This window comes from Phodopus roborovskii, unplaced genomic scaffold (assembly GCF_943737965.1).
Source record: "Phodopus roborovskii unplaced genomic scaffold, PHOROB, whole genome shotgun sequence".
NCBI classification, from domain to species: domain Eukaryota; kingdom Metazoa; phylum Chordata; class Mammalia; order Rodentia; family Cricetidae; genus Phodopus; species Phodopus roborovskii.
The window spans coordinates 29,657,190-29,679,141 of NW_026126459.1; the positions used below are offsets into that span (position 1 = coordinate 29,657,190).

Sequence of the window (21,952 nt, forward strand, 5' to 3'; positions counted from 1 at the left end):
CTTGGGCCAGATATGAAATACTGAATGGACTACAGATTGGTTAAGAGGAGGCAGGTCTTCTAGAGAATGAATGTCAGGTGTGAGACTAAAATGGTACCTCACCTGTCCATGCAGGGCCACCCAGAGGGCGTCTGGGAAGGCAGCTTGCTCACAGAGTCATCTAGAGATACCCAACTCACATCCTGTGTTATCTATGTACATGATCCCATTTTCAGTCAGACAGAAAAGCTAATCCAAAAGATTACATATCTAACCTGGGGAATCATCAAATAGACAACAGTGTGAGATCCTATGGGGTCGTCCCTCAGGAATTTCTCCCTCAGAGGGGAGGATCCAGGAAAGGTGAGGGTGCTGTCTGCCGGTTCCACAGCCCTTGCCCACCACAAGGACAATCAGACAAGACGGGGGCCTGGTCAGGAGCAGGAACTAAGTTTATTGCATCAAGCAGAGACTTATATAGGGATGGAGAAGGGGGTAGGAATCTTAGGATGGGGTAAGCTGACATGAAGAGAAAGGGCCAATAATATTCCACCAAGCTAGTGGTTAGCTAGGCAGGGGGCAGTCTTACACCAGGCCTTGCTGAGTCTCTCCCATGTGGAGGTTACAGGCCAATGACGGGTAGCCAAACTTTAGCCAGGCTCAGGAAGTTCCACCAGACCTCATGCCCAGGCCTCTTTAGGCCCAACAAGATCCCATTTGGGTTGTTATTTCTCAACATCATCTCTGGATCTTTAATAATGTAGACATTCATTATATTGATCAGCTATTCCAAAAATTTTAATCTCTTAAATTTCCAGATCAAAAAATCATAAATTCAAATATTTTCCTATCACACAATCTCCTAAGTATTACTGGCAAACTATATAACTAATTCACAGAGCAATTTTTTGCGCTTGTAAAATGTGTTTTAAAATTAACATCTGAAGATCTGATTTTAAGTATGGCCTCCTATGCTTCTCCACACATTCCATGTCAAACAGACCAACTTATTCTAACAGGAAACCTTTGTGAGGCATGCACTGTTTGTGAGGGCACAATACAGGGTCTGTTGTGTATAAGTGCACACCTGTGAAGGTGTAAAACACAAACCCAGCTGCCACCTTCCTCTGAAGGACACAGCCATGGGCTGAGTGATCATCACACTGTTAAAGACCCTCAGACAGAGGAGGAAGGGGAAAGGAAACAGGGATGGAGGATGGTCAGGAGGGAAGAACTGTACATTGCTTGATGGGATTAGAATTATGATTGGTATTGTAATAAATGCTAGATCAGAGGCCAGTGATACAAGCCCACCAAACATTTTGCCAGAGGTAATTCAGTTGTTTAGCATCTCACAGTTGTCATGTAACAACCTGACAGATCCATGGTTCCTTCCAAAAACAAGCATGGAAAACAGCATCCCAAAAGAATGCCTCTGTCTTCATTATGGTTACCCTGGCTTGCTGCTGTTGGAGCTGCTTCCTCAGTGCAGTCTCTAGTGGCTCAGGAAGGCTGGGCTGTCGGGTGGACCAACGGGTGCACACAGTCCATACTAGACACGCTGCTGAGTGAGAGTGAAAATGGCTACGCACAAACAATGACACCCCTGACATGTTACAATATACCACCAATAAAGTTACAGAAAATGAAAACCAGGGTAAGCTGTGGCCAAATCATGGTGGAACTCTTGTCTATACCTGCAAAATAGTTGCCAAGATGAACGGAAGCACCTCATTTGACAGTTTTGTATATAAATTTTATTTTTAGATTTAAAATTTTTATTTTATGCATGAACGTTTTGGCTGTATGTATGTAAGTGCAACACATGCGTGCCTGATGCCTGAAAAGTCAGAAGGTATCAGATCCCCTGGAACTGGAGTTACAGATGGCTTCAAGCTGCCATGCCATGTGGGGGTGAGGACTGAACCCTGGTCCTCTGCAAGGCAGCAAGTGCTCCTTAACCACTGGGCCATCTCTCCAGATGGTGTTCTTTGACTTTTTAAAATCAAGATTTGTGTAAAAGCACACACTGAAATAAATGAGTGAAGTTTCTAAGGAAAGGAACAAGACCCCTAATATTAAACATGTCTGTCAAAATCAGACCTAGAAACACTGACAGACTGCTTCAAAGAGAGATCACTTGAGAATCTATCTAGAAAGTTACACACAGCATTACTTTCAAAAAATGACAGTGACAACTTCTGTATATTCCTCCCTCACTGTGCCTTTTTTTATAAAGGACATTTTTTTATCATTATATTACAAACAAAAACAAAACAGCCCTGCATTTTATTTTCAGAGAATCAAGCCAGTGACATGTTCACAGACGTTTGCCATATTCAACCCTTAGACCCGTGTTTCTGTACCTTTCCCTGGGGTCAAAGCACAGTTAGTGGCTCATTTCATGCTGAAGTTTATAATGGATCAAGAAACATTAGCTCTCTCTATATATAAAAAAAAGTATCTAAACTCTATTTTGTGAGAAATCATTGCAAACATATAAAATCAGTTTAAAAAAATAAATCTCAAAATGTCATAAATGTCAATTTCAATATATAAAAAGTACAAATAGTAACTATAAGTTTTAATCTGCATATAAAATCTTGTCAAAACATTAAATATGATCCTAAGAAATATTTCACCAGTTATTATAGCTAATTGGCAATTACTTAAAATACAAACAAATAACTATGACATCAACACAAAACAGAGGCACCAACGGGGTGAGACGAAGGCTGTAGGGAGTCAGCCTTGAACCTGCATGTGGACACATCTTCTACCTGAGTCTCAGGATGCACAGGGCTGGAACACTGCTGAGGCTGCCGAGGACGCATTTCTCAAACCTAAATTACACTTCAGTAGTATTTTCCAAATATGTTCCAAAGTTATCAATCTCATGAAAAATGGCTGATGGTCAGTAAGCCCAAAGCCCTTGCCTTCTGTCTTTCAGAAGATGCACAAAGCCTTCACACCACTGAAGACTGAGAAGCCTGCAATGTGTGTGACTCTGAGTCAGTCACGGCTGGCATGAGAATCCTTTACCAGCCATGACTAGTATCATGTGGACTGCACTTTAGAAAACACTGATAATAAGAAATGAGGGAGAACGGTGCAGCCTTCTGACCCAGCTTCGAGGCATCAAGACGTTGGTGCCTGGTGCTGGAACAGTGTCTGACCTTGCCTACTGGTCCTAATGAACAGGCGCCACACTGTTCTAACGGAGGTCTTCATTCAGGGCAAGTGGCCATGACTCTTAAAGAGTCTTCATGCCACTGACGGCACAGTGCGTGAGCTGCCAAGAGTAAGTCCTTAACATGTGCTTTCCCTTATAATGCTTATTTTCTCTGCAGCGCACCCTTTTCCTAGTGCCATCAGATGGTTTTGCCCACTGTAATAGGATCTTTGCCTTTTACCGGCTCTCTTGCTCGCAAAGAAGTCAACTTGCAGGTAGACTGTCAGTATGAAGGCTAAAGAGCTGCTCTTCCAAGAAGGCACCCCCAAGGCCATACTGCGTTTCATGTGTGCTGACTTCTTCAGGTGACAAGTGGTTCGCTCCAAGAACAAAGTCTGCAAACCTAAGAAATTTTAAGCAGGTACTGTTGTCACACAGGTTTATCTGAAAGTGTGCCTCACTGCTTATCCCCTTAGATTAAGTCTGACTATATCAGCGGAAGGAGGCATTCACCCCCAGTACAGAGACTGGCTTATGCAGTCTTCCGCAGACAGCTATGCATGGGAAGGTGCAAATGTATGCAGGGTTAAGAAGCCCCAGCATGCCAGGGGCATCCAGTCACTCACTCATCTCCTCCCTGCTCCTTGTGAGTGGAATGTATTGCTCACTTCTCAGTGTCAATGCCTCGCTCCATCTGCATGACACACCAGGTCCATATTTTCTCGAACTTTAGCTCTCCCACATCTTTAGTACAAGGTGTAATCAAGAGAAATGGTTGTTTCTAAGTAGCAATGCGTGCTCAGAAATACTATGTGATTTTCAAATCACTCAGAACACGACCTGTGGCCAGAGTAGGACTTACTTTTTAGGAGTCTGGAGTCTAGAGACAGCCAACCAGGAAGGGAAGTCAGGCCTGCAGCAGGCACGGCGCAGTTCCTCAAGAGCATTGGCTGTTGCAGTCTCGGCTTGTTCCCTGTACTCATCATCAGTGAGAAACCTCACCACCAGCGGTTCTGTTGTAAACCAATGCCTCATTTTCCTAAAACACATGACATCTGGTTACCAGACTCCAATCCTTATGACATACAAAAATACATCTTAAACATCAAAAGTAATGCCCCTGAACTCCTGTACAGTGCCCTGTGCTTTCCACAGTCCTGTGACTAAGGAGAAAGAACCAGCAGTGCCATGCTTCCCGGCTTATCTGCCCACCATAACAATGTCCTAAGGCCTTTGAGAATCGATTTCTGATTGAGATGTTGATTATAAAAAATTTTAGTGAGTTCTAATCACACAACTAGACAAAAATTCTGGCTTCCTTACTCTGCTGATTTTCTTTGGCACAAACAGAAACAAGCTTTCAGTATGTCCTTTTATGGAGACCAACAGGGCCAGACACCTCTGACTACAAGAGGCTGATCTGTGGGCTATCACCTCCACCTAGTGGTGCAACCTGTGACTAACGTGACAAGGAGAGCAAGCGCCACCAAGATCCTGTATGGGAAAGAACATAAGATTAGTTCTTTGGCTACATACACACTAAGAAGCCAGGCACTAGATTTTCTTTTTCAATCAGAAAAGTAATAAACACTATAATAATATGACGATCTTTAGGACTTCAAGAGGCTATTAAGGACATATTCGTGATAAAGTTTTAAATAACAATTGTGCCACATCAGTGAGTCTTAAAAATGTTTCCAGGTGACTTCAGATCTAACTTAGTAGAGATTCCTCAGAGTTTAAAAACACAGTTTTTTTTTTTGTTTTGTTTTGTTTTTGTTTGTTTGTTTGTTTGAGGGCTGATGAGACTGGTAAAGAACTCTTCCCTCTTAAGGTTTGTCTAAGGGTTGATGGACTGGACTGAAGAATCAGTGACATTGTTTCTTTCTCCTCTTCTGAATACCTGGCCAGGTTTGCTACAGGAAGAAGCAGGCTCAGGCCCAGAGCACCCAGCACAGCCCGCACAGGCTGAACTGGCCAGTACCTTCCAAGCTCCACTCTACTTGTGTACCATGAAAGGAAGAAATGCAGTATCACTGTCCCTTAGTCAGTGTACAGATGAAATGGGACATTTATGCAAATTGCTCAGGAGCTAATCCAAAGAATCAGTAACATATATATATATATATATATATATATTATGTAAACAGCTTTTTGCAAACAAGAAAGTTTGAGCAAATGTCAATACATTCTTTCTCTGGTCTATTGTTTAACTTATAAATTCCTGCTTTAGGCTCTGTGTTTTCATATAACTATTCTTTAGCAAGATTTAAAGTAGACAGCATAACAGTACATATTGCTTATTACCAAATGCCCCACTGATCCATAATGGTGCCACCACACAAATGGCAAGATGTGGTCCAAAGTTTCTGTCCCACCAGGTCCTGCTGCCGTTCAGTCCCAAATAAACACAAAGAGGCTTCTATTAATTATAAACTGTTTGGCCTATGGCTCAGACTTCTTATTGGCTAACTCTCTCTTAATTATTAACCCATTTCTATTAATCTATGTATTTCCACATGGTCTTGGATTAACAGAAATGCCCAAGCATCCTATCTTCCCAGTAACTGCATGTCGTCTCCCTGTTGACTCAGTCTCTGTGTTCCTCTTCCCAGAATTTTCCTAATCTGGTAGTCCCGTCTATACTTCCTGCCTGGTTACATCCTGCCTGTCAAATGTCTGAAACAGCTTTATTCATCAATCATTAAGAGAAATATATATTCACAGCATATAGAAGGACATCCCCATCAATGAGACATACTTGCTACTGGCAAGACAGCTGGGTGGCTAAGGGAAGGAGAAAGGAACTCTACCCTGGGTTCCTTGGTCCACAAGCCTGGCAAAGATGCTGGCCTGGAGGTTCTACAATGCCAGCCTCCTCCTGGTAGAAGGACCTCTAATAATCCCAGATCAGGGCAAAGATCCAAGCCCCTTGGTCTCAGGTCTCCTACTTGTACTGCTTTTAGCCTGTCACTTCCCTCTGCGTGGACACCCTGTATTGTCACTGATGCTTTTTAGTCCAGTGACACTGCCACACATGTAGCCACCAGGTCCATAAACTACCCGTCACCATTTATTAAACATCTCTTAACTCCCTTTACCAAACTTAATGTCACTCTCCTGCTTCAAGTCCCTACCAGTGCCTGCCTGGACCATAAATAGCAATGTCTAAGAATGTCTTCTACTGTAGGAGCCTCTCCATTTAGCAACCCTCTAAGTCAGAAAGCAGATGGGTCTATCCTACCAGCCAACAATTGCTCATTGTCTCAAGTTTAGTTTTTATCTGTCAGGTGTTTTTTTTTTTAATTTTTATTTTTCATTATCTTAACTGCCAATTTGCACTGTAAGGATTACATTTGGATTCCAGTCTACATTTGCAGTTGTCTTAGAACAGACTGAAGGCAGGATCCATGTCGGCACATAATGACAATCAGCTTCTGCTGGTTTTAACTACTGCCTTTGTGGTGGGGGTGCAGTGCAGAATTTCCCACTGCCTTGCTCCTGCCCTGGCCCAAACATTTGAATTTATGTGTTCTGTATAGACAGGCATCAGACAGAACTAATGGAAGTACACACTACTTAGCCCCTTACCAGCCCCTATACACAGAATTAGAGTAGATTCCACAATGCAGCATGTGGCAATCCCTTTCTGGCCAGGGCACACCTCACTCACTGTACAGAACAGCACTGGTACATGATGATGGCACTATGTGGGTCTTTATTTCTGTCTGGAAAGCACTCCACATCTGTCCAAGGGTCATTCTGGGTCATTACTAAGGAGTCAACTCGATGATATGTCTCCAGAAAGTTTTTCACAGACTGATACCACTTTAGTTCCTGAGCAAGCATTGTTTTCATACTTACAGGATACTTAAGGATGGGGGGCTGTGGGGGGCAGCCCAGTGGCTAAGAATGCCAACTGCTCTTCCAGAGGACTGTAGTATGGTTGCCAGCACACACAACAGGTGGCTCAGAATCTGATGCCCTCTTCTGGCCATTCTGGGTATCCACAAACATATAGCAGACACACACACACACACACACACACACACACACACACACACACACACACACACACGTCTTTTTTGAAAGGCAGAAGATATATAAATGTATGCCTACATTTCAACAAGCACACCTCAAGGTTAGGGCCATCTCCATCTGTATTCTTGACATAGATCTACATACCACGGAAACACATGACATATTGCATCAGCAGAAGTTACTTCATTTTTCTGTATTTTCACAAAGCCTAAGCCTTAATTTAAAACCTAAAACAAAGCCAGCCCTTAATAAAATGATTTGAATAACTTCTTCCAATCATTTTTGATACATTCTCTCCTAATTCTTATCTCATGAACACAATATCACCATGGCAATCTTGGTTCTAATGAAGAAAAAAAATGCACGATAAAGGTAGAAATTTAGGCAACCCAGAGCCCAATCAATTTTGCCACTGGTTTTAGTGAGCTCTAACTACCGTGTAATTGGTGTTCGAATTCAATGGAGATGGGTGTAAAGCTTAGAGCTCTTTTTCCTCCTGTTCTTTCAGAGTGAAACCTCCAGACTAAACATAATTACTTATAAGATATAACCAAAGTATCTCTTAAACCAATAAATAAAACCAGAGTTGGTAGCCACAGAAAAGATACCCACCACCTCAGATAGCTGAATGCTCTCAGTGGATAGCGCAGGCTCCAGGAGAACAGCAGGAGGATCATGACGGCATAGGCAAAGAGAGGCACAGCCACACCAGTGTAGACCAGGACCAGGGACAGGAACTGCAGTGTCCACATCAGAAGGCCTCTGCTCCACTCGTCAGCGAGAGGCCCATGCCTGTAACAGGCAGCAAAGCTACAAAGTCCAACAACCAAGATGTAGCCTGGAGACACAGAAGGACAGCAATTTAAACCTGAACTTGAGAACTGATGTGGAATATCTGGCAGAGCCTTGATTGAAAAATGACATCTATCAGAAAACCTCAATTTAAAAAATGAAGAAAACAAGAAATAGTCCCTTTTCCTGATGAAGGTTGAAAATGCACCTATAGCTCATTAGTCCTTGTACTTGAGTATTATAATTATCTGTCTGTATGTTTACATGTGGTTGGTACTCACAAAAGCCAGAAGAAGATGCCAATGCCCTGGAACTGGACTACAGGCAGCTGCAATCTAACCAATCTACGTGCAGGGACCAACTCCAGGCCTGGAAAAGCAGCAAGCACTCTCAACCATTGAGTAGTCTTTCCAGCCCAACAGGCTGACTTGTAATAATTTAAGATATACACTGGTAATTACGATATTACATAGTCAAGTCTTTTCTATGTCCAGTGTCCTGAGTGGCCAAATGGTTCATGGTTGCCTTGGTCAAAAGTAAGCCAGCAGATTCCACACATTGCTATAAACACTATTTTTAATTTTTATCTTCTAGTCACTAAAGGAGAATGTTATTTTACAGAGGCGTGATCAGGTAGTCATGGTTTGCTAGCTACACTCGGTCCATCGTACCAATGGTGTGCCATCAGATGGGAAGTGCACATCACTTCTAATGATTCCCTCCACAAGTGCTTAATGTGTTTCTAAGAAACCCTTGAGATTCAATTTCTTATTTGCAGTAGATGTAGAGGAGAAATGTTAAATGATGCCACAAAAATCCAGAGAGTGGAACTTTCACAGGATGCCTTACTCGGCTTCTCCAGCACACTTCTGTGACCAAGGTGTGGACCATGGTGGACCGAGAGTCACCAGGCCTAGCTGGTGCTACAGAGGCTCAGCATGACATTCAGGTTATACAGTCAGGCAGCAAAGACAACTCAAAATCTTAACACAACCTGGGCAATAGATGATTCTATGCAATTATTAAGGATATAACTCAGTGGCATAACAGATGCCAAGTTTACATGCCGTCCTAAGTACAATCCCTAGCACTAATAACAGTAATCCATAGTTATTTGGTTATATAGAAAATGCTCTTTTTTGTTGGAGACAAAGAGTAAAGAACTTAGAAGAATATTCCATGTTGTGAGTATATCACAACTACTTTAATATAATAGGAAAGTAGGCTAAAAACAAATTGTTTAAGATGAATTGATTTTGTTTTAGCAATGCTGTCTTTATATGTGAACTCTGATGTCAATGGGGCTCCAATTCCCATTATTTCCTAACAAAATTAAAGAATTCTATAACACAGAACAAGGGGATTAAGTGGTAATTTTCCTCTTGGTTTCTGAAAAGTCAAGTTTCCATTCATTACATTTCCTATCTTTTATACAGGGTGCCTAAAGAAAGAGGCCTGAGAGGTGCAGGGAGAGCCATCTTTAAAGGCATTTACATCACAGCTTGGATGTGGCTAGAATTTGGCCACAATTCTAAAGCATTTTTACTCTTTTGATGATTTGTACAGAAAACTAAGGAAGGTTAGAAAGGAAAATCGTTTAAAATGGGATCTAAATGAACTAAAACATGAACTATGGGAATGAAATAAAATATTGTTTTTAATTGCACCTCTCCTTAAATCAAATGAAAATTTATACGGAGAGAAACATGTCAGAAGTCCTCTGCTTGAACTTTCCAACCTGACCAATGATAGATGGTTCTTCTGTGTATTTACCTACCGAATACATATATTCTGTTTCCACACCACAGCCACTTCAGATCTTCCATCAACTGGCACACAACATAAACTGAAGCAAACCAACAACCAATCATTAGCGCCCCAAACGTGCTATACTGTGTGCGGAAGAAAATAAACGACACAATATATATATACATATATTGGTTCATTCACTCTCATAAAAATAGAAGCAAACAAACAGATTCTTTGTTCTAGAAATGTCTAGGTCAAGTCAAAGTTAAGCACTTATCTACTCTGAGTTTCACTGTTCAAGGCATGGTCCTAAGAGGAGAGCCATTTTCACATGGGAGCTTAATGGCATGTAGACTTGGGTCCCACCACTAAACCAGAATCTACATTTTAACAAGCCTCCCAGTGGGCTAACATGTACATTAAAGTTGGAGAGCACTACTAAAAAATATAGCATTATCTCAAGACAATGCTGCCATTTAGAACTTTAATCATAGCTATCACAAAGTTACAATCATGGATACTTATTTATTCTTTGGGACATTATTTTATTGAAGGCATAGAGGAGATACAACAAGAACAAAGAACCCAGATGAAGTGCCACCATTTTGTAAAGCTCCAAAGACTCAGGGTCACTCTCCCAAGAAACATTAAAAAAAAAAAAAAAAAAAGGTACCAAAAACATCATCCAACAGTATAATCCTACACAAACTGACTCCAGAAACAGACACATCTTAAAGTCAATGTGTACAGCAGAGGAGCACAGTTGAATCAGGAAGTGTCACAATCTGAATTAATTTGATTATCTTTTTAATATCTCTAAAAACTTGTTTCCCATCTTTTACTCACTTGCATGTAAGATACCTACCTTTGGAATGTGTCTCTTAGCCATCAGAAGGACAAAAACTGGTGTCATTAGAACACCTAACATGGTACCCGAAGAGTAATAGAAAGTGGGGCTTCTGTCAAGACAGAGAAAAAGGCCTCATCAACACCAAGCAGCATTTTCAGTAATAAACACTGAAAAAAAACATCATAATGCTCAATGTGGCAAGAGTGGCCAGTAAGGAATACTAAGAAAGAAAAACTAACCATGTTCCATATGTTAAAATTGAAATTGGAACATGAAAGTTTCAGTAAACAGACTGCTGCTGAATGTGAGAGTTATCTTCTATATTCAGAATGGGATCCAACAATATATGCACCTGTCACATAGCAAGCACTTGCTTGAGAGCTCCCATGACTTCCCAGATACCTATGGCTAAATCTTACAGAGGAGGAAACTGAGATAACAAGAAGTTAAAAGACTTTTCCAAATGAGTTGGCTGCTGGAGGATTCCGGACAGCAGCCTAGCTCATCAGCATCTAGGCTTTCCCTTTCCTGCTACAGACCCATCATCCAGTCAGAAAAGCTGGCAGACAACACTACACACACCTGACCACACCCTAAAGAAGAGCTCAAAAGTGAGCAAGGGTAAGAATGATGGGGAAATGATGGGAGATGTCATTCTGTATATGTTTCTCATACTGGTTAATGAATAAAGCACTGTTGGCCAATAGGAAAGGAAGATAGGAGGGACTAGGAGACAAGGAGGAAATAGGAAGGAGTAAGAAGGAGCCAAGATGGAGAGTCGGGAGAAAGCAGAATGCTGACCGGCTCCCCTGTAAGAGAAATACATAGATCAGCAGAAATGGGTTAATACTTAAGACAGAGCTAGCCAATAAGAAACTAGTACTGGGCCAATAGAATTATATCTAATACAGAGTCTCTGTGTGTTAATTGGGGCTGGCGTGGTGGAGGGACAAGACCAGGCAGCGGGCAGAAAAACCGTACTCCTTACAGGGAAATATTGGTATAAAGCAGGTTGGGGAGGTTAAGAAGTAAATATTGCCAAGACAGTGGTTTTCATAGGCTAAGTTACAAGAAACAAAACATCAGGGTAACACGTACATCCAAGAAGCAAGTATTTGTCATATCCCATATCCAAAGTCAGACCCACCAATCCAGGAGGCAAATCGAATGCAATAAGACAGCAAGTCCCTGACATCAGAAAACCTGAGCACAAACTTGGCACTCCTAAAAACCAGTCCAGTGAAGATGGATGTGGGTTCTATAATCAACAAAATAAGAGTAGTAGTACCAAGTTCACATGTGTGAACTAGTGTAAGCAGGCATACTCTGCACCATGTACACATCTGCCATACAAACATGTACTGCTATCTTCAAAGATGATTCTCTGTTGCCTTCAGCTCATCATTTGTAAACCCAGAAGAACCAAAAACATGCAAGTGGTGTGCAAATACTCAGCACAGAGTCAGAAACAATGTATATGCCTTTGAATCAGAACACTACAATTATAAAAATGGACACTTACTGGCTCAAAGTCTTTGCATAAAAGAAGAGGGAAATGCCTGCCACAAACACAAGGAGGAGTTTGAAATCCACAACTGGAAAATAAAAAGAAACAAAGAACACAGATGTTTTGTGTCAGTATATAAAGTTGCAGAAAGAACAGGCACAGCAACTTACTGAAAGTCCAGTCAACTACAACGGCAAGAGACTTACTGTTTCCGTCCACGCTCACTGTGTAGGTAAACACCTTCCCAATGGGCTCCACAGAGAAGCATACAGTTTCACCGAATGGAGTGATGAGCATGGTCATTTTGTTAGACTCCTCTGGTACCCAAAAGTTGTGAATCACACATCTGATAAATGACAGAATGCCCTCTGGATGCTGGCAATTATGACTTCCTGTGATATATACAAATCTAAGCAGGCCTGGACTGGTAACTGTCACCTATAAAATAAGAACAGATCAATCTAGGCAGAATCACAACCTTCCCCTTAGCTCAAACAGAGGGGTAAGAACCCAGGAATGGCTTAGGGAAGACAGCTCCGATGTACAGGCTAGGGCTCTGGTCCTGAGTGGCTGGAAGGTCACACACTTAACATTTAGTTTACAGATGCCTCGGGGAGTGAAAGTTTTGCCAGGTGTGATATGCATGTGGCTATAGTCCCAGAACTTGGGACTCGGAGACAATGGGTCACAAGTTTGAGGTCACACTGAAATTAGCAACGTGGAGATGCTAGGGACTTTGGTGTGAAGGTCTGACTGACTGAAGTGTTTAGAGAATGGGAGAACTGTAGGCTGCAGACATCAACTTTAAAAAGGAATTTTATTATAGTGAGAAGTCGAGAAATGAAAAAGTTAGAAAACTGGAGTCCACAGAATTGTGACATTTTACAAATGGAAAAGTACTACTGTCACTTCTTTGTTAAGAATCATCCAGTAAACTGGGAAGTGCTTTCAGGATGGACTTGAGCAGGCAAGGATGGGGACAGCCCAGCACACCAGTCAAGCGCTCAAACACATACATCTCTCCCATGGCTGACATTCCTCCTCACTGGCAGAGAGGAAAGCACGTGCTTTCAGGTGTTCATAGGTGGGCGGACAGTGAGGAAAAAGCCAGTACATAATCGTTTCTGAATGTTTCCATTTTTTTCTTCCCCATACATGACCTCAATATTTACTCTTTACATTTTTTTAAAATTGAAAACAATTTTTCCCCATCCAATATATTTTGATTATGGCTTCCCCTCCCTCAACTTCTCCCAGATCCTCCCCACCCACTCAAATCCACAGCCTTTTTCCCTCTGATTAGAAAATAAACTGTCATCTAAATTAAATAAATAATGATTAAAAAAAATTAAACGAACAGAAAAAAAGTACTGAAAGAAAAAGCACAAGAAACACATCTAGAGACACACATTCACAGACACAAATCCCATAAATCCCACAGAATTGGAAAACAGGATATATAAGCAAAAGACCTGTAAGAATAATAATTTTTTAAAACCCCCCAAAATATCTTTGAATTCATTTTGTGTTGCTCTTCTACTACTAGACATGGGGCCTGCCCATATGTGTGGTTTGTATACTCAGTGAAACCTCACTGAAGAAAATTAACGTTCCCTTTACATGGCTGTCAACTGGAGCTGGTTTCTCAGGTGGAGGTGGGGCATGTGTCTCCCTCCCCTCCTGATAGTGGAACCCCATCTAGTTTAGACCTGTACACCTGTACATGCTGCCACATTCTCTGTGAGTTCGCCTGTGCCTCAGTCCTATCATGTCTAGGAGGCCTTGTTTCCTTGGCCTTTTTCACCCTCTCTGCCTCTTACAATCTTTTCCACCTCTTGTGTCTCAGAGGATTTTCCCCTATTTTTAATGAAGTGGAAGAATCATCAGCCAACAATGAAGATGGGGAGGAGGTGCTGGAGTTGTAAAGTCAGTCATTTGGTGGAAAGAGTAGAATGGATGAATAGGGGTGTGAGGTATGGATTACTGAAGCTTTCCTGTCCCAAAATCTCACTGGAAAAAATGAACAAGGTACCAGGCATGGTGGCACAAAAAAGTACAAAGCCTCAAGCATCTTATTCTCTAGAAAGGATACAAGTCAGCACCATGTCCTGGGACAAGGGCAGACCATCCCTCAGCCTACAGCACTCCTTCCCCAGTGAACCCAAGTCCCTCTGAAATGTCATTCTCAGTGTGTGCCCTCATCACCTTTTATTATTACTGCTTCTTTGTGTTCACTTAGGGCAGGGTTCTCATCCTTCCTAATGCTGTGACCCTTTAATACAGTTCCTCAAGTTGTGGTGACTCCAATTGAAGACAGGGTATTAATGAGTTCACTAGACCCAAGATAAATGATAAATGGGTATTTTGTTGGGGAAAAACTTACATAGATAATAGCAAAAAACCTCCTCAGTATTCCTGTTCCAGATGATGCAGTCTCTGCCTTTCCCATGCCATCCTTCACCAAAGAGAGAGCCAGAGAGCTCACCCCCTTGCTTTTCTACTTTCCAGTCATGTCTGCACCTGAAGCCACGCCAAAAGGGGTGTGGCCATTAACACATTCACTGGCAAGATGAGATGCTATCACACCCAACCATAAAATTATTGTGTTGCTACTTTATTACTGTAATTTTGCTATTGTTATTAATCAATAACTGTGTTTTCTAATAGTCTTAGGTAACCTCAGTGAAAGAGCTATTTGACCTCCCCCCCACACACACACAGGTTGAGAACCACTGATTTAAGACATTAAGTCATTAGAAATGGACAGGGGAAGACCTGCATAGATATAAGAGTAATTAATGTCCTCTGCCACATAACACCTCCTTGAGCCCACATATGCACCTTAAGTTAGCTTTCATCCTTTTACATCACCTATATGTCATACAAAATATATATATTTAAATCCTAAGAGGTACATTTTAATTTCACACTCAAGATATAATATAATATAATATAATATAAAAGTAGGCCCTAACCTGCACAGTCGACCACATACATGTCCACTGTATTTGCAAATTTTGATTGTAGCAGTAACAGTCTGACACAGACGTTTTAATGAAGTCTGTTTCCTTCAGAGATTTACATCTTGGAACTGAAATATAAAAAAATAAAATAAATGGGTTTCCTAAGTATTCAGTTAATTTAATGTGTCCAAAGGGAGACTGTCATAGTTTGTAGTATTTTATGACCAAAATTTCTTCTACATAGTAATTAGTCCTTCACTTTTCCCAGTCTAGCAAGTGTCTGTCTGAAAGTGTCATATCCAGAGTCAACACTCTTAGCTCATATATGAGCGTTATAAAAGCATGGAGAACAGCAGTACCACACCCAGAGTTAAAACGCTTAGGTCACATATGAGCATTATACACTCAGAGAGAACAGCATGTCTTTGGTCCTAGAGTAGACGGTGAGGGTTTGGGGGAAGATTCTTAGAAAAGAAATGTGAGCAGAAGACTCAAGAATAAGTGGCAAGCCATCAGACAGTATCAGGATGGAGAGATGACAAATGTGAGCATTATCAAATGAGCAAAGTCATGGTGGCTCAGCTCAGGGACCAGCAAGCATGGATGGGGTGAACAGATGCAAGGAACCATCTGGACACCTCAGCTGGAGGTAAACAATGGCCAGTTCTACATAAGAAAGCTGCATTTCACCCTGAAAGCAGAGCACAAAAGGAATTCAGGTAAGTATCTAAGACAAGGAAACATGACATTAAAAAGGGCTCAACTCAACTGTCTAGTCAGGTCTGGCAGGAGAGTCACCAATTACCAGGCAGAGGCACCTACAACAGGATGAGGCATCTATCACCTCCAGGCCCCATAGCGAGGTAAGGGCCCAATTACTTAGGGTATGAAATGAGGAGGGGCAAGAACAGATTTAAGAGCCCTTGGCGAGAGAAATCAATACACTCTGGAGAGTCAGAGGATGAAGGAGATGAAGATGTGAAGGTGTCTTGTGGGTGGAGAGATGGTGAGCATTCATCCAGATTTAGATGCTGATGCAGAGGCAGATCTGTGAGAAGAATGCAAGAGGAGTTCAATTCTGGACAGACAGACATACGGTTAGTTTTCACTGGTTCTAAAGAAGATGGGAAGTTCTATAGATCAGAAGATCTTTGGCTGGAGCTGAATAGAAAAGGTAAGTATTAGTGTGCGAACACAGAACATTTAGCAAAGCAATCTGAGGGAGGGGACAGGTCCTCTAGTGTATATTTTATGTGATAAATGCTACAGAAGAGTTAGAAATGGTCCCTTTTCTTCTGAGATCACTGCTGTGTTTGAATTTGAACCAAGTAAGGTCTTTGGAATCCAAGGGTGTCAAAGAGGAAATGCTTCTCAGGAATAGGAAACAGGAGCAGGGAGTATTTGTGGGAACCCGGAAAAATAAACCCTTTGCTCTATTCAAGGAAATCTGTAGACAAACCTGAAATGAAATTAGAACAAACTGTTATACCAAAATTGGGTAAGGACTAGGTAACCAGTAGCTACTAGTTGGTCATTACCTACATGGAGAATAATGTAGAACAATTCAATAGGTGTCTGCCTTGGCCTGAGATATTCTTTGTGACAGGCTGAAGTGAGGACAGGCACAGTCCCACCTCCTAAAACAGCTACACCAAAGTGACAGCTTGGTTATATAATGACCCATTGTGACAGATGAACCCTTTAATTTTTCCTCTTAGCATAGTGATGAAATGCATGTGCTTTTAAATTCAACAGAGCCTCAGCTGAAAATACAAGAATCTATGTCATGAGCCAGGTTCCAAAGCAGTAAGAGGACACTTGAGAGAATGTGCCTAGCACATGACACCAAAAATTAAAGACGTACTGTATGCCTATATGTAAGACCCCAATGAAGAAAGCATAACCAGTGATCTGCACACATAAGACAGCCAAGGTGGAGGTATTCTTGGGTACAACTGAAATACACACAGCTCAAGGCCAAGGGGAACATGCTCAGAGGAGCCGTCTTATGGCATCTAATGCTGGCAATTAGCTATAGAAAAGAAGAAGGTCAAAGAACGTGATGTAAAACTAGGAAGTGCTTGAGCAGCTGTGAGAATACAAAAGCACACCTTGGAGACCCTACTACCTATTGAGCCAGAGGATGGAATGGAAGATCTCAGGCTGGCCTTCCTACATCACATGCTCTCTACCTCCTGCAGGGTCTCTGAACTCCCGAGCTAAACTGGGCAGCTAGAACTGAAAACTTTGTACACTAAAGCCTTGATAAGGGATCCATTTATCACTGGGAAAGAGCACAACCCAGCAGCAGGGAAGGTGAAGGGCATGGGGTCCAGGTTCGTAGCCCTAGTGTCCCAGAACTTTACACAAATGTTCATTCACAGTCTGTCATTTTGTCATCAGGTGTGCTTCATGCTATGTGGGCAGGTTGTGTGTGTATGGGGGGGGTGGCTTTTAGAGGTGCTTCCAAGGGTTCTCCCTGTAACTCCTCTCTTAGTGAGCTCCATTATTTAAGGGCAGAATTAACTCCCACAGAAAACTTTGTGTCCATGGTCTGCAGAAGTATCTCCAGGGACTGAACTTGTTCCACTGGGATCCACGACTGTCTTTTAAATCACTGGATACCTGTAGCTCTTAGGAACAAGATGATGTGTACACGAATAGTGCCATAGCATGAATGTGGGAGCAGATATTTCCATTATGCAAGCAACATTCATTTTTGTGCTTAAGACTATTCCAACAGCCTTCCAGTTGGTTTCCCTACTCTCAGAACTAACTCCATGATTCCTCCACAACCTTTCTTCCAATAAAGCACACAGATCTTTTATAAACAGAGCATCACATCACTCAAAGCCCATTACATCCTCTAATCCCTCCTGCTAACATTTATCCTCCTTTAAAAAGACCCAAGTACCTCTACGGCCTCCTCTTCCTCTCTCTTGCTTGAGTGTTCCACCTGTATTAGATCATGGGTCCTCATCAAAGTACCAGTTTACTCCTGCCTCGGCCATCTTTGGTCTGTAACTTTCTTCCCCCAGGTCCTGGCAGGGCTTCCCTGTCAATAGTTGGTATGTCTGCCCTGATGCCACCTTCTCTGAGCCATGTCTGAGCACGCACAACTATGCTCACCTACTTTCTCTGACCGCAGTTTTCATCTTACACTTCTTGTCTTACTCTTTCTATGGTGTTACTGAATCCTGCAGCATTCAGGTACTTGTCATTTGCATGTATGTTGCAATCTGAGAGAATCAGAGGATTACCTGAGCAAGCTAACCCAGCCAGTGAAAACACAGCCAATTTCTGTGAAGAATTGCCAGCTCGAGAGGAGGTGCACTCAACTCTCCTCTTAAGACCTCCCTTGCAGTATCTCTCCCGTGTTTAGTCTCCATGCCACCCATTCCTGGGCCCATGCAGCAAGGGCGCCAAGTGTGAAGTCACCATTACACCCTGAACTAGAGGGTAAGGCTGGCCACACCTAACAGCCTCTGGTTAAGGACCATCTTTCTTGCTCCTCCTCAGATACAGGAGGCCAACAAGTGGCAATTATCTTGGTTTTGACATGAGTGTATGCTGTATAAGGGACTTCCTGGTTAGAACTTGTTCTGGATTTCCCCCTCAAGTCTTCAACAGATTAAGGAACGTGCAGATGGAATTAATCACATTACCAAAAGCCTCAAGTCAGGGTTATCTGAACCAATGAGGCAGATATCTCCGTTCAGCTTAAATATCATAAAGCTTGTAATATTCAGTTAATGTAGTGTGGGACTGCAGTGGCCCCCTGGCTTCTGTGGCTTCACTTTCTACTGTGTCAGTTACCTTGGGCCAAGCATGAAACAAAAGAATTAAACGGAAATTTCCAGAAATAAACAATTCATAAGTTTCAAGTAACTGCTGAGTATATTTTTGGATTGTTGTATTACTAGTCATTGTGAACCCTTCAGTGGGGGAGGAGTGGCACACATGATGCTCAGAGCTCTGCAGTTTCATTGATCTACTCGGGGGCTCAGAATGAGTCCCTGAGGGGTAGGGAGCATTACTGCACACACACAAGCCTCACACCATTACCTGCTTTGTATGACTCCTCTAATGCGTTTCTTGTTTATTAACTTCCTAAAGTCTAAGTATATTTAACTTAGAAAGTTTAGTCAGACATATGGCAAGAATATTCCATCAAAATGTTAGGAGCTAGTAGTACTTAAGCCTACTAATAGATTCTCCTAAAAATGAACGCAAACTTCTCAAGCCCTAGCAGATGTTAAATCACTTCCCATACAAAAAAATAAAATAAGATAATAATTCATCAGCATTCCTCCTGGGAACCTAGCCTTCCATAGTTTGCACATGGAAAAAATGAACCTCTAATGAAATCAGAAGGGAAACACAGCAGACACTTAAACACACTGTCATTCTCTTCATTAAACCTAGACTTGTTTCTTCTGGGATGGGATAAGCAGGAAAAATAAAAATGCAAAAAGCCAACAAACTGTCCTTGTGGGAGCTCAAATGCAATCAAATAGTTCCAGATGGAGTGATGATCTTCTTGATATTTTTGGCAAATTCACATTTTTCAAAGGTGTAAGCCACATAAGTAATGTCTCTCTTGTACAAACTCCAGTTTGTTGCTTTTAACCTGAATATAAATCTTGCTTTTTATTCCTCCAATGACATGAGAACGGAACTGAAATTGGCACATCCCAACACACAGTCTGATTCTAACTTCAGGAGACATTTTCCCTTGCCACAGAAGAATTTCAGGCTTTGAAATATGAGTGGAAGCCTGGGAAGCCATTTCTGGAGGCGCAGCTGAAGGGAAGCAGTTTCTATGGACCTGACCTATTGGTTTCTCTTCCTCGGATAACTCCTGTGACAAGTGTCTGCCTTTTCTACAATTAGGGTAACAGAGAGCTGGCCTAGAGAGGATGTTCTTCCTGCCATGGCAGCAGATATGTGCTCAAGGCAGGATCTCAGAGCTGGAAAAGGCCTTAGGCATAATCAAAGGCAAGCCTCCTATATTTTGGATAGCTCCTACTTTATGGTAGGAAGGACCAACAGTCTTCCATTACACTCAGTTTCACTTGAACAACCAAGGTCTGATAATATTAAATATAAGTTCAAGTAACATTTCCCACAACACTCAATATAACTGCATTTTAAATAATTATCTCTTCTTGCCCTATCTGACACTTGATGATAAGTGTGCATATATATAGGAGAAAAAGTATATGTAAGGTTCAGTACTCTCTGAGGTTTCAGGCAGCCATTTGGGGTGTGTTTTACAAAACCACATTTCCATTTCCTGTGGGCGAGGGCATTTATTGCCTAGCTGTCTCATGCCAGGGTTCCTACAGCTTTTACAGTAGCAGCAGTTCTTAGGCCTAGCCAATCAAAGCCAATCAAAGGGTTCTCAGTGTCATTGAACACTTAGGGGCAGTGGTCACCTCCTACATGCATTCAAAGAATATCTGGAATGACCAGATGTTTTCTCAGCTGTGGACTTGAGTTTCATCACCTCTGAGTTTAACATCACTGGGGACCGTTACCACTAGGTGATACCAAATCTGTAAGCCAGGTGTGACAGCCCTTCACTTGGGAGGTGGCAGCAGGACATTCAAGGCCAGCCTGATCTACATTAAAAAGCACAGGGCAACTGGGTCACAGGGTATGTCAGAAGCTAGTAACTGCTTCTGACACCCTACCAACTCTGCTGGTGTGGAGAGATTATCCAATCAAAAGTCCACACTTGACAGCCTCCCTGGAGTCCATGGGTGACCAATGCAAACAAGCAATCTTTTGAAGGATGCCTTGGGATGGCAAAAATAAATGTTAAATTAAGCTCGCGGAGAACTGCTGAGTTTTGCAGCTACAATTTACTAACTCAGCATCTTAAGCACCCCAACCCTGCTGCGTCCTAGACGCGGGGGTTCAAGGCTGGAGCATCAGCAGTGTTTTGCATATGCCCAGCCACCCAGGTCACAGCAGCCAATCTGAGATAGAATTTCGGTTTCATTCTGAAGCTTTTACACCTTCCTCTAGTTTTGAGTTTCATGAGATGTGTGGAGACGGATAAAATAAGGTTTCAGATATAAACTGGTGACAAGGGGCCAGCGGTGTCGGTGGCCAGCGGTTTGATCCTGAACAAATCCAAATGAGAAGCATCCGGACGCTCGCAGGCAGGGGCGGGGCTTGGCCGCGCCCACGAGTGACCCTGACGCCCAGAAGGGAGCCCCCCCCCCGCCCGGACCCGGGGTTACCTGAGACCGCCGCCGCCTCCTCCTCGCGCACCGCGACCGCGAGCAGCGTAGCCAGGGGCGGCAGCCAGAAAACCAGCCACCAGAGCACAGGCGGCATCGCGGCCAGGGCAGCGGAAATGGCGCAGCCTCCCTCACGCGGGAAAGCGGAGGCCTGGATGGCGGGGGCGTGGCCAGCATGGCCCCGCCCTCCAGCGGTCCGTTGCTCGGCCGCGCGGGGGCCTCCAGGGGGCGCTCACCCGCCTCCAGGCTTTCTGGCTCTGCATTGACCAGGGCAGCCAGCCACTTAGGAAGGACAGGCCCTTCACAAACCACCTCTGGGAAATAAAACCGGCAAGCCCCACTTAAATAAAAGCCAGTTTCTTTCCGTTCCTTTCTTCTTTTCTTCTCTGAAAAAAATAAGCAACAACAAATTGGAAATTACCATGCTTAAATAAGGTCCATGTCTAAGCTCATGAACACAGCACCTTTCAAAAACAAAAACCAAAGGGTGATAAAAGTTCACTATTCATATAGTATCTCTTTAAGAGGTTTGGAGGCTGGAGAGATGGTTAAGAACTCTTAGTGCTCTTCCAGAGACTCCTCATCGTTCAGTTTCTAACTGCCACTTGGCAGCAGCCTACACTGTCTGCAACTCCAGTTTCAGGGAAT

At 42.6% G+C, this 21,952-nt stretch overlaps 1 protein-coding gene across 1 annotated transcript; it reads right to left on the bottom strand.

Annotated features, from left to right (window-relative positions):
* Positions 1–1,713: 1,713 nt before the first annotated feature.
* On the bottom strand, positions 1,714–21,444 carry Nemp2 (nuclear envelope integral membrane protein 2). The gene is made up of 9 exons (XM_051190135.1): positions 21,305–21,444; positions 15,066–15,181; positions 12,297–12,528; positions 12,106–12,178; positions 10,599–10,692; positions 9,762–9,876; positions 7,805–8,030; positions 4,014–4,190; positions 1,714–3,554 (listed from the first exon to the last, which is right to left on the bottom strand). Exons 1-9 carry the CDS (start codon positions 21,399–21,401, stop codon positions 3,416–3,418), a joined length of 1,269 nt encoding a protein of 422 aa, XP_051046092.1. The 5' UTR covers positions 21,402–21,444; the 3' UTR covers positions 1,714–3,415.
* Between the last annotated feature and the right edge of the window lie 508 nt (positions 21,445–21,952).